The 15,844-nt window shown below is 53.7% G+C and overlaps 2 protein-coding genes across 2 annotated transcripts; one reads left to right on the forward strand and one right to left on the reverse strand.

Annotated features, from left to right (window-relative positions):
• Window positions 1-27: 27 nt before the first annotated feature.
• BESB_084400 (3'5'-cyclic nucleotide phosphodiesterase domain-containing protein) lies at window positions 28-7,379 on the reverse strand (the record flags this gene model as incomplete). The annotated part of the gene is made up of 13 exons (XM_029366790.1): window positions 28-323; window positions 717-896; window positions 1,034-1,225; window positions 1,578-1,732; window positions 2,066-2,213; window positions 2,528-2,689; window positions 3,079-3,333; window positions 3,693-3,965; window positions 4,316-4,496; window positions 4,967-5,794; window positions 6,405-6,723; window positions 6,962-7,051; window positions 7,324-7,379. The coding sequence occupies 13 exons, from the start codon at window positions 7,377-7,379 to the stop codon at window positions 28-30; spliced, it is 3,135 nt and encodes a 1,044-aa protein (XP_029217250.1).
• A 1,630-nt stretch (window positions 7,380-9,009) lies between these two features.
• On the forward strand, window positions 9,010-15,809 carry BESB_084410 (uncharacterized protein; the record flags this gene model as incomplete). The annotated part of the gene is made up of 13 exons (XM_029366791.1): window positions 9,010-9,241; window positions 9,582-9,689; window positions 10,055-10,156; window positions 10,285-10,651; window positions 10,973-11,274; window positions 11,868-12,218; window positions 12,484-12,567; window positions 12,615-12,950; window positions 13,318-13,526; window positions 13,882-14,011; window positions 14,331-14,590; window positions 14,785-14,930; window positions 15,668-15,809. The coding sequence occupies 13 exons, from the start codon at window positions 9,010-9,012 to the stop codon at window positions 15,807-15,809; spliced, it is 2,769 nt and encodes a 922-aa protein (XP_029217251.1).
• Between the last annotated feature and the right edge of the window lie 35 nt (window positions 15,810-15,844).

The raw sequence follows: 15,844 nt of genomic DNA on the forward strand, positions 1-15,844 counted from the left end.
ACGCGGCCAAAACTCCCGATGCGATACTTAATCATTCTTGTCAAGCTTTTGCATAAGATTCTTTTGGTTGGCCTCGAGTGTGTCCAGAACATCTTTCTGGAGGTGAGGCGCCAAGCCGAGGACGAGCACTTTCATGAGAGGCTTTACGGCAACCTCGATGAAGGCCACATGGCATTTATCAACGTTGGTGAGCTCTCTGTCGCAAAACGGTGAGACTGTCAAAGCCAGCTGCTTCTCCGTGTCGCCCATAGCAAAGAATTCGTCGATCATCCTGTCTTTCCACTTGCTGTAGAGAGCCAGTTGCCGGCATGTGAAGCTATAATCTGCAGGGAAGGACAAACGGCATTCATTTTTTCGCCTACTCGAACGTCGATTTGCAGTCCTTCTTCTATTCTGAAAACGCCACCCTCGATCATTTCTAAATATATTCCCTCAAATCTCCAAGTCGGGTTCTACTGTCACACATATTTTGCAGGCTTGGGCACAGCAAGAGGCGCGTTTCCTCTGGTGTTTGCCTTGTCTGTTCTCTGGTCTCCCCCACCTGCTACCAAGCCACGCATGGCGCAGCACTTCGTTGCAATACACCGTGAGGGGCTGGCAAGCAGTGCCCAGTATTCAGATCCTTGCGCGAGGGTGCATTGGCCGTAGGCGCAGCCATTTGCTTCGTCGCTCTTCGGTTTTCTTGGATGGAAACCAACTTCACATCTCTTTTTTACCTGCCGCCCTCAATAGGACTGTCAGAAGCAGTTGCTTGTCTGCCGCCGTCGAGGCGGTGAACTTAATCGACACTTTGGTTCGGAGCATTGCTACTTGGTGTGCGGACTTGGATATGTCGAAATTGAGGAGGATATCGATCATGTGCTGCCGGAAGGCCTGCCAGAGAGGCACCATATCACCTGTATAACACAGACAAGCACGCAATCGCGGGGGCCCGCGGCCGTGAACTGCACACACAAATTCGTCTCACCGTGCGCACGCAGCCAAGAGGTCGAAAGCCCCTTTGCAGCAGAGGCAGTGGCCTCCAATCACTCACCAAAGAAGTTGTATTTTTCCCTCGCGACCAAACACGAGATAGCGGAGGCGACGTAGTTCTCATTCACGGAGTCGTCATCGTATCGGATGGCCCGTGGATGACGAGACTTCACAAGAAACGTGTTTGTCACTCCAGGATGCCCGAAATGGCAGACCAGCGCACAAAAGTGGCTCAGAAAGACGTCGTATTCGCCTGCAAAGATCAGGGGTAGTGAAGGTCATGGCCACGCAGCTAGAGAGCGTCACATGCCAAACGCGTCACTCCCCTGCGTAGAGGGCTGCAATGTAGAACTGCGGGAGGCGGGCGTGGAACCAGTTCCGCGCTACACCCCTACCAGCCCACACGCATGATGCACCGGCACTGATGCATAGCTTGCGCGTATCACTGCACCAAGAAGTGCCGTGGAAGAAGGCTCGAGGCATGCTATTTCGTCAGAGTGAAAGAGTCGAAGCGCGGTCGCCCGTGGTGCTGCCCCCAAAACTCGTTTAGGCCGAAACCCCGATGCGGCATGCCCATCGGCGCACTTCTGCCACGCGTTACACACTTAGAAGAGTGCCCAGCTTTCCAATCGTGACGAAGTAGTGGACTGCCTGGATCATGTCAGCGGAGTGCGCTGCGCAGTGAAACTTCACGTTTTTCTGAAAGGATCCTTGCACAACTCGCAGAAATTCGAACAGACGATCCAAGTCGAAGTTGAATCTGAACGCAGCGAGTCCACCCCACAACAGCGATGCAGCAACAAGTGTGGCGTACTTCACACTATCGGGGCCGCGGCGAACCGAATCACTCGGCTTTCGTATTGAGTTCTTCAAAGCGTCCGCTGAGACAGGCACGTGAGTGTGTCTGTGCCTCATCCGTGAAGAAAAGTGTGTCCGGATACCAGGTGTTCCACGGCATGCTCGATGCTTCTCCTACGATAACCCAGTTCACCAGGCCCTCGACACCATGGGGAACGATGGGGCCGCTCGCATGAAACTAGCGCCCGAAGAAAAACAGCCGCATGAGGATTCCTCGCCGAGCCTCGGCGCTGACTTTGTCATGATGGTTGGAAACGTTGCGATTGCGCGAACGAAGACGACAGGCAGGAGATTCATGTCGCACACGTCGCCGGCGTGCAACGCATCCCATTGCCATTCATCGAACGGCCGCATCACTTCGTTGACCTGCTCCTGCTCGGCGCCTGCAGCAAAAAGAAAGATATCAGCGGATGCGGGAAAATGCATCTCCACTTGCCCCTTCGCTCACAAGAAGGACTCCAAATTGTTTAGCTACATAGAGTATATATTGAATATATAATATTTTATGTGACAATACACATATAATATGTACTATTATATAATTGCGCAGAAGATCGCTGAGACTCTTTGACCAATGGTCGCCGCAGTGTTGTGCCAGACAGTCGAAAGATAATACGGCTACCAGTCACATTATCGATACGGGCAAGCGGCAAGTGAACTCGGAGCCCTGGCCGTTGCAGCGTCGGTTCCTGCTTGCCCGTAATTTGCGCCGCCTGGTACAGGACAGAGAGAATGTCGATAGCCTTTTTGTTTCTTTCTGTTCGAAAGGACTTGGACGCAGACGTTGCCATCATCGAGTTCGATTTGCTTCCCTTTGTAAGCATTGATGGCGCAGCCTTCATTCCGCCGACAGAGGCAGCTACATACGACAAGAGAAGCACAGAGCGAAAGACGCAGGTCACCGGCATGCAGCGTTTTGGTGGCTTTGTGGTGACTCGGTGTCGAGCAGTAGGTCAGGTGTGCAGGAAAGCGACGCCCTATCCGTTCTGCCTACGGTGCTGCTGGAGAGGCATCCCCGCGTTCCCACACTTGATCAAAGAAAAGACGCCAAAGGTACGTTGCAGTGCGCCTATCGTACCTCTCGCAGGATAGCATCGTGGTGCATCATGAGGGAGGAAAGAGGCACCGCCACACGCCTGCTCCCCAGCGGCCGCTGAAAGCTAAACTATCCGCCTCAGGAGTTTCGTAGAATACTCTGAAACTTATCTTGCACGAGTGCATCGCCTGCCTCGCAGAGAGGCAGCTCACTCAAGGGGTCGAGGCTGCGTGTTTCGGATCTATACAGCGCGGTGTCCATCATGCGTGGATCGGGCTCGCGCAAGTTCTCCAGCATTTGACTTGACAAACGGCCGTTTGTGGCGTCAATCACCATGCTTGAAGATCCGTGCGGAACTTTCGACGCGCGCGGCTGGGCTCGGGACGCCCGCACAGCAGCTTGGGTCTTGCGCGTGGCATCAGGAGAGGAGATGATCGTCTGCAAAACGAGGAAGCGCACGCTGCTTCCTGACTGTCGCTCCCAGAAGTGAAGACCTGCCGGTGGCAGTTGCTAACCTGAAAAACCCCCCGCCCCTGTTTAGTCTGGCTTCAGTTGTTCACGTGAAACTGTGCTCTACAAAGGCAGTTTTTACGCATGTTTCGTGATTGCCCCGCCGGTGTGCGGACACACTAGCGCATGCACAGAGTCCACGGGGTGGAAGTGAGACGTGACCAAGAGACTGGACTTGTTGAGCTCCAGCAGCGAGATGGTTGCGTCTGAAAAACCTTATACCGGGAACTAAGATTTTTTGCCGCTAAGCACGTGTGCGGAGTGTGTTTGTTTCACGCGTGTGCAGACTTCGCGTTATGGGGAATCGAAAGCGAACTTGCCTCAGCGGGCTGATCGGTTTCCTGCTCCTCGGTTTCAACGACGTGGGAATCGTAGACCTTGTTCGACAGAATCGAGTCCCAAACCCATTCGAGCTCTGTCTTGAAGTACTTTGGAATATGGACATTAGTCAGAAGTCCCTCGACTATCGAGGAGGCTTTCTCCATTTTCGAGGAGTTGTCGCCGGACAGTTCTGGGCGCTTTTCTTTCGAGTCAGGATACTTATGCAGCAACGCTAGTGCGCTAAGCAGTCGAAGAATACGTAGCAGCCCTGGACGCAGAAAAGATGACGCACGCAGGGTAGGAGTTTTGATGCCATGAACCGAGCCAAGCGTGAATAGGGTGGGACTAAACACGACTTGCCGCACGATACCTCAAGCCTCGCTGCCGTAATCTCCAAGCCACCCGCCTTCACATCCTGCGTTTATGAGCAGACACCAGCTGATGCCCCTCGTAGGAGAACTCTGGATCGCCGATCCATCCACCAGCTCCCTGTGACAATACACTTAAGATCGCAGAGGTGCTGCACGGGAGCACTGGCTAAAACACCATGCGGCTACTTTTCGCCATCTGCCTTTTTTCCATCTAGAACTTGAGCAGTGTCACCGAAACAGCTCTTACCAATGCCGGCGACGTAGAAGCCTGACGCAAACAAGGCGAATACTGTCAAAACGACTAGGGTGTCAAATGTTTCGACGGGGTCTTTCAGATACGCTAAGCCGTAGCCGATGAACTTTCCCAATACCTCCGCGGTGAACACGACCGTGAAGACATTGTCGATTTGTCTGGCGATCACCCGCCCCTACGCGCACAGGGAGCCCCAAAACCTCGCTTCTTTTCTTTTTGAGTCGCCACGCTTGCCATGTCCGAGACTCCAGCACAGACGTGTGTGATACGTCTGACCGCCGCGTGGCGACGGTGCCAAGGAATCGGTCGAGTGCGACAAAGACCAAGGCACAATCCTGCGATGATGTTTAAGATGCCATCAGCGTATCTAGGGTCTGAACTCTACCGACGTGCTGTACAGCGGAATCACGCAAGCGCGAGATATGGCCTTCGGCGGTTGATCCTTGGTCCGATCGCTTCGATCGAAGATCTTCATGTCAAAGCTTGGTAAAAGGTGGGGGAGACAGAGGGATCTCTCGCTCTCTCGGTCTCGCGAAGATGCTTTCAGTTTGTATAGCCCGTTTTGCCAGGGTGGTAACGGGTAGCCCTTGGAGGGTGACTCAGGCCAAAGCGGGCAGCGGACAAGATGCAGGGTCGCATTCTTACCTGATCAATTTTAGGGACGACAGCAAGATTATACTCTGCCACATTGTTCAGGAGCAGAAACTGGAGGAGGAGGAAAGCCGTATAAGCCAGGAGAAGACAAAGAAGGACTCGCTGGAAGACGACAGTGGCCATGATGCCGCCGACTGTCTGCCTTATCGTGTCGACCAAAGATGTTTCCGTTTGGAACAGCGTGAGATAATCATCGTCATATTCTTGCACTCCAGCAGGCGACAGCTTGCCACATCGGCGTAAGATGATCCACCAGAGGAGGGGCTGGACCAGAAAGAACTTGAATTGATCAAAAGCAAGGGATAAAAAGAACGAAGTGACCAGGGCTTTCTCCAAGCTCAGTCGCTGAATAATGGTGACGGCGCCAAGCGTTGCGAACATTAGAACGCCTAGAATTGCGGACATCACAGATATATACAGGCATTTCCGGCTACGCAACGCAAGCGATTGCTCTATGAATTCATTCGCCATATCAAGCACTCGCAGCAGCAAAATTTCAAATACAAGCTGGAGAAAGTTCGCGGCAAAGATTGCCCCGAACAGCTGGAGGGCGCCGAAGCACCAGACTGGTGACGCGAAAAGGAACGGGTCTTCAGTTGGATCAGTCTCTTCAGGACTGCGGTGAGAGTAAATGCAAGTGGATCCGACCATCTTGCCGAAAAATGTATCTCCCGAAAGATCGTGGGGATAGATGCAAAGCAGAGGAGGCACCGTTTCTTCGCCTGGGGTACAAGGTTCGCGATTGTCCGCGGTATACCCGTTCGCTGCTGTGTCCTCTGGGCGCCGGCAGCCAAGGAAGCAAGTGTGAAGTCTGTCCTCCTGTAAGTCACAGGACGTGCGGCACACATACACACGCCGCCGATGTTGGAAACAAGAGGACTGTCTGGAAGTGCATAGTCTTTGCGTAGCCTCAGGCTCTGATGCCATGGCTATGTGGTAGAACCTCGCAATCTATCACGTCACAGGTTGTTTCAAGGCCTGTCAATCTTGTCACTTGTAGTTTCTCATATTTGCTGGAACAGGAAGCAGCGAGCCGGCGGGTGAATTTTGCTTTTTCCTGCTCGAAGCTATCGGAACGCCAGACGTGGGGCAGCAGAGAGCCGACCCTCAATAAGCGGGCACTTATTATGCAGAGGCTATCGATCGGGGGCAGTCCTCCCCCCTCCCCAGCACGATTCCCGTAGAAAGACAGGGATGGATGGGATCCCACGCTGGGAAAACACTGTGAGAGAGATTGGAGTAAGTTCATGCACTTCTATTACTGTGGTGAGCCAGAACAGGGAAGTGACAGTCTCTGCTCGGCGTCAAGGCGAGCGCCGTATGCCCATGTTGCCACGCTGAGCAGCGCCAAGCCGTTCCAGCGCAAGGCGCTGCGTCACTCCGTTGGGTCACGAAGAAGTTGGCCGTGACGAGCCCCCGGGCCGCTCACCTGATTGTCACAAAAGTCCGCTGAAGACCCGAATATTTCGCAGAGCTTCACGTAATCTTGTTGAATGATGAGCTGCCGATACGATCGCGAATAGAATTGTCTCCAGAGGGCACCGGAAGGATCAAGCGCCATGTCTTTGCAGCGAGTGTACGAGTGAAAGTAATTGCCGTAGTACTGAGACTTGCTAATGCCGTCAGGAGCTGGGAAAGCAAAGAACGTTGTATACTTGTTCCCACGGTACTCGACCACCCTGTCTTGAACCTGCTTGCAGCCGCCTTCAGGGAAGTTCTCTTGCGTGCACGCTAGCAGGCAGTCTGTCCTAAGGAGATCAGGAACGCAGGATTGATCGGATAGGCCTTAGTTTATGAAATGGGCAGATCGACGCTCTCCGACAGTGTGAGGAAGCCTTCGCTATGAGACATCACCTACACTACCACGCGATTAGGGTGCTTTTTGGCGCAAAGGCAGCTGGTAATGATCTGTAGAACTACGCCATTGATGTGGTGACCACTGAAATGCTGCTCCGAGGGAGGCAGGTATACTACTGGAGCACTCACCTGTGTCGCAATGTAGCAGCTACGTCAGTCATCCCCCAAGTGTAAGTGTAAGCGTTGACCGCGAAGAGAATAAACATCGCCACAAGGAACCTGCAAATACGCCAAAATATCCCCAGCCTTTGGTGCTCTGGCAGAAAGTCCTCTGTGAATACGAGCTTAAGAAAATCGTTATTCTGCTTGAAATGATTCCATAAAGTCGGCACCCGGAGGTGGCCCTCCTCACTCCTGCAGATCTCGAACCACATGATGCCAGTCTCTGTCGCTTCGAAAAAGGCGGCTTCAGCCAACCATATCGATGTTACAGGATGATGAGGCGGGTTCCACCTTTATATTGCGGCGGCCGCAGTGAAGTAGAACCGAACCAGCGAGCGTTGAAAGCGAGGGACACAACCCCACGATCAGCGTTATTTCGCATCATATGCCCCATGGTCTCAGGAGGACGTGTAATACGTCCGAGCCGCCCACTGCAAAAAGCAGGCAGCGGAGTAGTCGGCAGGCCTCAGCTATGTACAAGTAGGCGCCATGGGCGTCTACTTGACTGATGGCTTCTTTGCAGTAGTGTGTGTATGGCAGGCAGATGCTTCTAAACAAAATTCTGGTTTGTGTGACGGGGCCGAGCGATCGCGGCAGTCGCGGAATTCGGCGCGTCTGGCTCCCCTTGTTTTGCGGTGCCTACTTGTTGGACGCTCTGAGATGCGAGCGTGGTACCGCCTAGCCCAGTGGAAGACGACATCACCCCCAAGACGAGTCTGACAGCTGGCGTGCCAGTGCCATGAGAGTCATGCCTGATGGGCATGGAGGATGGCGAAAGTTATTACGTGTCCGACCTTGTGGGAAGCAGGTCAGCGCTTCTGTAGTTTTTCTGCTGTCGAGGCGAAGCCTACACTTGCGAAGCGCATACGTAATGGAACGTTTTCAAGCATCGAGCAGTGAAGAAGCTGAGCCTCATAACGTGACTCGTAAGCGAAGCAAGTGAATTCGCAACGTGATTTATATGGCACTCTCGGATGCTGAGAGCAATCACACAACATGGGCACGACGTGGATACCCGTATTACTTTGCGCACGAGGGAAACTAACACCAAACCGGATCTCCCCTGCTTACGCGCGCTAACTAGTTATTGCGCAAAGTCTAAAACGATGCGTGTAGGGAGCTGCGAACACTTTTCGAGACCACATTTTGCCTTCATGCCGCCTAGTTGACGCGCATGTGAATTGCGTCTGTTCAAAGACTTTGCCCTTGCACCGCAGCTTGCGTGCATTCTCCGGCGGAGGCCATCGAAGTCAAAGCACAAACTGAAACTGCAAGGGGTCTGTTTGTAAACTCGATTTTCCGTAGCCTCCTGGGTCCCACAAAAAGCGAGGTGCGCAGATAAAGGTGCGTAAAGGCTAGGTGCCCCGGGCAGCGCTTTCGTACAGTTGCAGTGCAACGGCAAGTGAAGGCTTGTTTTCGCATGATCACTCGCAAATTCTCAAGCAGAATGTCAGAATTTTTCTCTCGCGGCAGTGTGTGCGGCTAAGCCACTGCACTTCATGTTTCTTGATGGGACGGAAGTTTACACGCTGCTGTTCACTAGTCGCCAGCCTTCAAACGTAGCCACGCAGAGAGGCTCTTGTCCGTTTGTGATTCGCATTTGTTTCAAGCCACACTCCATTCCAACGGACATCAGGGGGCTCCCAGACGCGTCGATGCTCAAGCAATCCTGTACGCAGCTGTGGACCACGGCTATTCCACGCGCGGGGAAATCGCCGGTTCCGGCGGCCGCCAACCATGAAACACAAAGTGATGGTGGTGTCGTAGGTCCTCCATTGAGCAACAGTGCTACCATAGAGTTGTGTTGTTCAAGCGCGGCCCGAAAACTGCTGTGATGCGCACCGATCCGCTCAGCCGCGCGATCGCGACTCCCGCACTTAAGACTCAGCTCGGTTTACTACATGCTTGGCTGGTTGTCTGTTCATGCCCGGCAGGGTCTGGATTTTCGAAGAACATTGGGAAAAGTGCCGCGTGAGGCGGGAAGGCAAGCCGCCCGTCAATGGCTTCGTTCGGAAATGATGGTGGAGCCTGCCAGGAACGTCCCGAGCAAGGCGGTCGCTGGCGACGAAGGCAAGAGGAATCAAGAACGCCACGATAACAGTTCCCTCCTGCGAGTCAAGCCGTCCGCTCAGGGCTCGGCGAATTTCAGCCGCAGCACCAAAAACATCAGCCAGATACGGAAGTCGGCGTTCACAGTTTCAGGAAATCAGTCGAACATCAGGAACACAAAAGAGAGCGACCTTGTGGGTGAGACGCCCCTGAACATCCACGGGACTGACGGGGAAGCAATCCACTGCGCTCGCTGCCACTCTCTACGCAGCTATACGAAAACGTAGTCCAGGCACCCAGCCTATTTCGAGAGTCGCCTCTTTCGTGCTCTCCTATCTGGTAGTGGAGAAGGGCTGATCCACTGCGAAGCAAGCATCCTGCCGATTTCTCCCGTGGATCAACGGAAAAGGCGTTGCATGCCAGATAGGATGACGACACGGTAGGCTAAGAAACTGCCCCAGCGCACCCAGGCAGGCCGAAAGCATATGAGCTTGCTGATCGAGTGAGGAAGCCCGAGCTCTCTGTGTATTCAATGCAGGAGGAGGACAGATTCACGTCCTGCTCGGTGGCAAAATAGTTACGCCAAAGCCGTTGGTTTCGTTCCCTTGCCAACAGAATGGCGATGCAACTGATGTGGATAAGATTTGTAAGTCCGAGTTGAGGCCGCTCTGCGAAAGTGGGGCCAAGGAAACACACGAGATGCAGAGTAGCTTGAACGTCGCACCACCGGCAGGCGAAAACACTTTGTGCGCACCGAGCTACGCAGCACAACAAATCATACAAGAGTGAACTATGCATATAAATATGCTCCTTACGTTTCTAGCAAGCACGTCTGCCGCAGCTTCGTACCTCCACAAGCCGAATGATGTTGAAGAAGACCGGTGAATGTAACGCCCAGTAGTAACCCAACTCAAAGCGACTGGTGTATCGTTGCCTCTCTAACGTGGGCGGCAGTGAATCTGATTTCATGAGTATTGTTTCTATTTGCTTACCTGTCTCTTTACTGGATAGTGGAGGAGGCTGGTCAACCTGGAAAAGAGTGGCACGGAGACGAAAAAGGAGGTTCTGTGCCAAACGCCGATGCCGACGAAGATGAGGACAATAACCGAGTCGGTGAGGATGAACGTACGCTAGCGGCCACTTGATTGCAAGCCCCCCGTTTTCAGCACAGCACGCTGAATGCAATGCTATCTTCCCTATGACAGAGTAATCTACAAGGGGCCAGCGTCCTGTGCGCACAGACGACGCCTTTCTGTACACCCCCGGAGGTCCGTGTCATGCGCCGGAAGTGGGCGAAGAGCTTCTGGAGACGGAGGTGGAGATAACTCTACGAGAGACAGCGACAGAGATTTACTTCTGCCAGCCTGGCCTCGTTGTGGTAGTCGACACTGAGGAGTACTGGCGCCTGAAGGATAGGAACAGACAATACGAGGACTTAGCGGCGTCGAAGTCTTTGACAGAAAAATACGTGACAAACCACTCGCAGACCTTCAATTTTTATCAGAAGAACAAGGAAGTCTCAGCGGTGCCTGCCGCCCCCGTGTCCACGGGAGCAAGCACCAGCCCTGCGGATATTTTCGATGCGTTCAACTCTTTCCCAGTTCCTCGGTAGGAGCAACTTTGTGAACGTGCTCCCCGCTCCCTCAGTTCTTGACAGAAGTTCAGCAAAACAGCAGAACTGGAAGAGAGACACTGCCGCAGTTCTCCTCTCTTATCAAGCTCGTTGTAGTTCGTGCTTACGTGTGAACATCCAGTCGCGTTACCAGAGCTCGTCGAATAGCTGCCCAGCCAAATTGTAGTCCGGGCATGTCAAGCAACGAGTTATTCTTTCACGCCATCATCAACCTCTGTACTCCTGCAGGCCCCAGCATATCTGCCGTAAATGACCTTTGAAAAATGTGCTCTGCGTTTGTTGCTGTGCGTCTGTAGCGTCCGAGAGCTCCAACATCACTGGGCCAGGGAAGCCCAGTGTTACACCGAGAAAGGCTTGCGCATGACCGGCAGCCTTTTGGACGTCAATAAGGCCTCGGCGCAGGCGTGCTACCACTTTGATGCAACGTTAGCGTTTCGAAGAGGCGCCGAATGGGGAGGGGTCGTCGAGGGCGGCACTCCTAAGGACGTGACAGCTGCTTCGTTTTCCAAAGGCTCGACGATGCTAAGGGCTAGAAGGAACGACGGCTTCACGACTAGGGGCGTGTCGCGGGAGGCAAGCAGGAAGACTGGTTTGGCGGGTAACGCGTGCGTCACAGAACAGGCATTGCCACGGAGCCGCCCTGGGGTGCTGAGTCACTTCGTAGCACGACTGCAAGCATTTAAGAGCTTGGCCATTGAATGACAGCGGGCTCACCACATGGGGCTCTCCAGCTTTTTGCCACTGCAACCCGCACAGAACACGTGTCGTGTTCGCGCTGTTGAGGACATCGGCGAAGCTTAGTGCTTTTTAGTTGGAGCTCGCAGGCTTTCGCCTTTCTTGTCGTCGAACTGCAGTAGATGCTTTCTCTCGAGTTGTGGTCTGCTGTAGGGCAATCGCTCACTGCGTGGACAGCGCCCGCCCTAGGCGCGTGAAACAGATCCGCTGAGCGGTGGCCTGAAACTGCAAAGTAGTAGTTCTCTTGGGCTTCTCTCCTGGCCCCTTGGCCGGCCAATGCAGAAACACAGACTTCTTTGACTACGGGCATATTAGGCGAAGACACTTTGAACGCGTGATTGGCTCTGCATTCTGTTAGAGGGTGGTGCCGTCGATACCGGGGGCACATGTCCTGCAAACGAGATCACGAAGTTCTTGTCTCTTGTGCATATTGTTGCTGTCTGCGACCCGACACAGCGGGTCCGAGCATCATACAGGGTGGCAATTCAACGAGAAGCGCACGGCGACATTGCCCTTCCATTCGCATCAACGAACAACCGCACGCTGCAGCGTGGATTATGCAGACTGCAGCAGAAGGGGATAGCCCACCGCTTGAGAGGCTCCGCTGGCAGCTTGGAAAGGAAGCAGTCCTCCCAGAGCATCTCCACAGCAGCTTGACAGTCATAGAGAGGATGCTAGCCCAGACCCGGTACCACAGTGACCACATGGCATACCGCAGCTTTTTCTCCGAGAGTCGCATTCTTGAGACCGCGGACCGACAAGTGGATAGGCTGGTGACCCGCTCCCCATCGTCAACAGCAGGAGAGGGTACGCTCACTATAGCTCGGTTGCTCCATTCGCCTGAGCGACGATAATCTGCGGAGTCTTCATCTCTTGCGTAACAGAGTGTAGTTTGAGCCGTCAATATCCAGGCGCGAGAAGGCCTGTGAAAACGTGATGCACACCCCATGTGCGTCGCACCAATCCCGTGTTGTATTCCTCACAAATTCGGACGGAAGCATGCCCTCTTCGTCACAGTCAGTGCATCGCTTGTGTATGGTGTGCCCTGTGGGTTGTGGGCGTGGCTTTACAGTACGACGCTGCCAGGAGGAAGAACAGCGTGCGAGACTGAATCAGAAACTGTTGCATGCGCCCTTCGTGCATGACCTCTTTCCTTGTATGTGGTGGCTGCTTTGCTGACGCTTTGGTGGTGCGCGTCCGCAGTGGCTGTGCAGCAAATCCGAGGGAACTTGCAGACCAACTCGGTTGAGGCCGACGCAGAGCCGCAGGGCGGCGATGAGACCACAGGAGTCGCAAGTGGTGCGGCGGAGGATCGTGACGACGACGCTGGCGGCAGCGACAAAGAGTTCACAGATGAAGATGAGGAAACCTCAAGGCAACCGTCTTCGGCTGCGAGCGTTAGAGAGCTTTTCGATTTTGATGGTCGGGCGTTCACCTCGTCAACGAGTCTTTCCACTATGGAGTGGAATCCTGCAAATCAAGACTTGCTGGCAGTAGCGTATGGAACGAGCCCCGCTGCGCAGACAAGAGCTTCATCGGGTCAGCGGCGGCGAGTCAAACGCCAATCCGAATTACCAGGAATCGCTGAGTCTAGCCAGCTTCCACCTGCCCGATCACCATCTCTCATCGCAGCACGTTCGCGGGGTTTAGCACAAGCTCGGATCTCACATAAGCCTCCAACCCGGAAGCTTTTGCGTAGCTTCCAGACCTGACAAAACATGCTAGTGACATGCGATTGATAGCCCTGTAGCTGCTACGCAGACAAAGCCAGGCAGTCGATGCGCTGACCTCTGATTCCTTTGGACATGCTGCCAAACCGCGTTAGCGCGATCCGGCGATGTCACCTTCGGAGGAGGCCTCCAGTACGCGCCTTATGGCAAGCAGCACCTTGCGATATTGTCCGCAGACGGCTGGATTCTGTTTTGGTCCCTGAGAAATCCGCTTCACCCGGAGAGACGAATTCGCACGCCTTCTGGTGCAGTTTCCCTGAGCTTTTCATCCTTCAATCCGAACCTCCTCGCCGCTGGCATGGCAGACGGGCACGTCCTTTTGTGGGACCTGAGGAAGCCGAATGAGCAGCCCGTCTTGCGTAGTCATTCAGTTTTGTCAATGCAGGTAGGCAGTCCAATGCATTATTGGCCCCCAGGAGAGGCTGCTTTGCGGCATGCGAGTGTGCGTGAAATGGTCACAACTGCACGAACTACCATTGGGTGCTAACATAGAGATGCGCAATAATATGTGCGGTGAACTCACAGATACTATAGATGCGGAAGATGCCTAGAGGAAAAATTCTGCCTTCAGCCCCGAAACGCAGTACCCTGGAAGGGGTTGATTGAACGCTTTCAGTGTCTGCACTGACAGACGGCCGTAGCAGCACCGTAGGCCGCTCTGTTAGTATTCCCAATAGTGCCATTACCACGGTTGAGACTCGGCAATACCTTGAGATTTCACGTCTTGTGTCTTACCACAGGCATCCAGTCGCCACACTGATGCCGTGTGGGATATACGCTGGGTTGACCGAGGGTTGGAGAAAGTCCCCAGAGAGCAGCTACTCTCCATCGGGGGGGACGGCAAGGTATATCAGTGGACCATGAAGAAAGGTGAGGGACAGCTCTGACTCTACGCCTCCCGTCTTCGCCGATCTTTCAGACCTGCGGCAGCGCAGCGGGTGCGTGTCTCGGGCAGAAGACCGAAGGAGTCCAGCTTAGAACGAAATAATGTGTACATACATTTTCTGTGAGCTTCACTTCTTGGTACTGTGCAAGATCTTGTGGAAAGCCGCCCCCTTGCCTCACAGGACATCATCCCTATTGTTGAGTGCTTAGCGACGGACGCGGTGCCCCCAGCGGGAAGGCCACGTGAGTATTTTTTTATAATCTATGATATCGCCCATGTGTGCACGGCTGTCTTGCGCCTTAGTTCTGGAAAGGACAACAATGATGTCGATGAAGCGCGCAGCGAACCCATGTGCTCTAACAACTTGGGCCAGCAGCGGCGTTGACCAGGCAAATGACAGCGTCGTATTCATGTACGCTGCCGGTTTATGCATGGACATCAGCGGCTACGACTCATCCACTTACATTGTCGGCACCGACGAGGGCCTCGTTCACAGATGCTCAACATCGTACAACGAGCAGTACCTTGATACTTACGTCGGACATACCGGCCCTATCAATCGGGTAAGATCCACATCCATCATCAGAAGATGCATCAGTTCTCTTCTGCCTCGTGTGCCCCATTGTCCGAGTAACGTTACCACAGCCTCTACGCTTACGCGGTCTTTTTGAAAATCAAACTAGGACGTTTTCCTCTGCTCCCACACTCTGCCTAAGATAGGTGCTCATCGTTCTTCCTGTTCATTCCCTGAACCCAGGTTCGGTACAACCCTTTCGATAGCGATGTGTTCTCGAGCTGCTCGGATGACGGCACAGTTCGGCTGTGGAATGTGAAGGCAGCCGAATCACCGGTTGCAACGCTATTTCCCTCAACGCAGTACAGCGCTGTCACTGATTTCTCGTGGTAAGTGAATACCTTCCAAGTACCTCGTAACAAGGTTATCAGCTTTGACGACGTAATAGACGCGGGGCGATACAGTCTCTTGCGAGGAAGACGTAATGCCACGACGTGCTAATGCTGCCGTAGGTGTACCCGCATCCGTCACCAGTATGAAGATAAAAAATTTTCACGGTCTCGGTTCTACCACTTTTTTATGCTCAGTCCTCTAGTGCCGTGAAACTTGTTCATGTGGAATGGTTCTATTGCCAGTAACCACGCATCCCTTGTGTTTGGTTCCATAAGGTGCCCTGCTAATTCAACAAGATTTGCCGCATGTATGGGAGATGGACGAGTTGAGCTCTGGGATCTCTCTAGACAAGCGGTGGATCCCCTGGTGGTTCACTACCTGGCAACAGAATGCAGTAGTACCAGGAGGTTTCTTACTGCAGTCCGGTGAGCGGAAATCGAAAGAGTATTCTAGTATTATACGCCGAATCCCACCGGCACTGTAACTCTTGCACTCCCGCAAGATGTGCCGACCCCTCTGGATTGTCGTGTGTGGCTAAGACTAAAGACGCTGAGAATCGCCTCGTCGTATGCGAGACGAATTGCCGCCACCCGCTCTGATGCATCTGAGATCTCGCTGCGCGGGCAGCCAATGAATGGAACAGCATGCTGGGGTTTCGCTTGGCCTTTTCAACAGCCCTGATGTAGTTTTACCATGCTGATCCCCGTTGTGCTTGTGCTAACACATGCCGCAGGTTTGCCCTCAACTGCCCGGTCCTGGTCGTTGGAGACAGGGAGGGCTGCGCCACTATTCTCAGGGTAGATGATGAAGAAACACCCCGATATTCTTTTCTCGAGCAGAAAGACAGACTTCACGCAGCACTTGGACGAACGTGAATGCAGCGCTTGGCAGAGGCGGGGTCGCGGGCTCT

This window comes from Besnoitia besnoiti, chromosome VIII (assembly GCF_002563875.1).
Source record: "Besnoitia besnoiti strain Bb-Ger1 chromosome VIII, whole genome shotgun sequence".
Taxonomy (NCBI): Eukaryota; Apicomplexa; class Conoidasida; order Eucoccidiorida; family Sarcocystidae; genus Besnoitia; species Besnoitia besnoiti.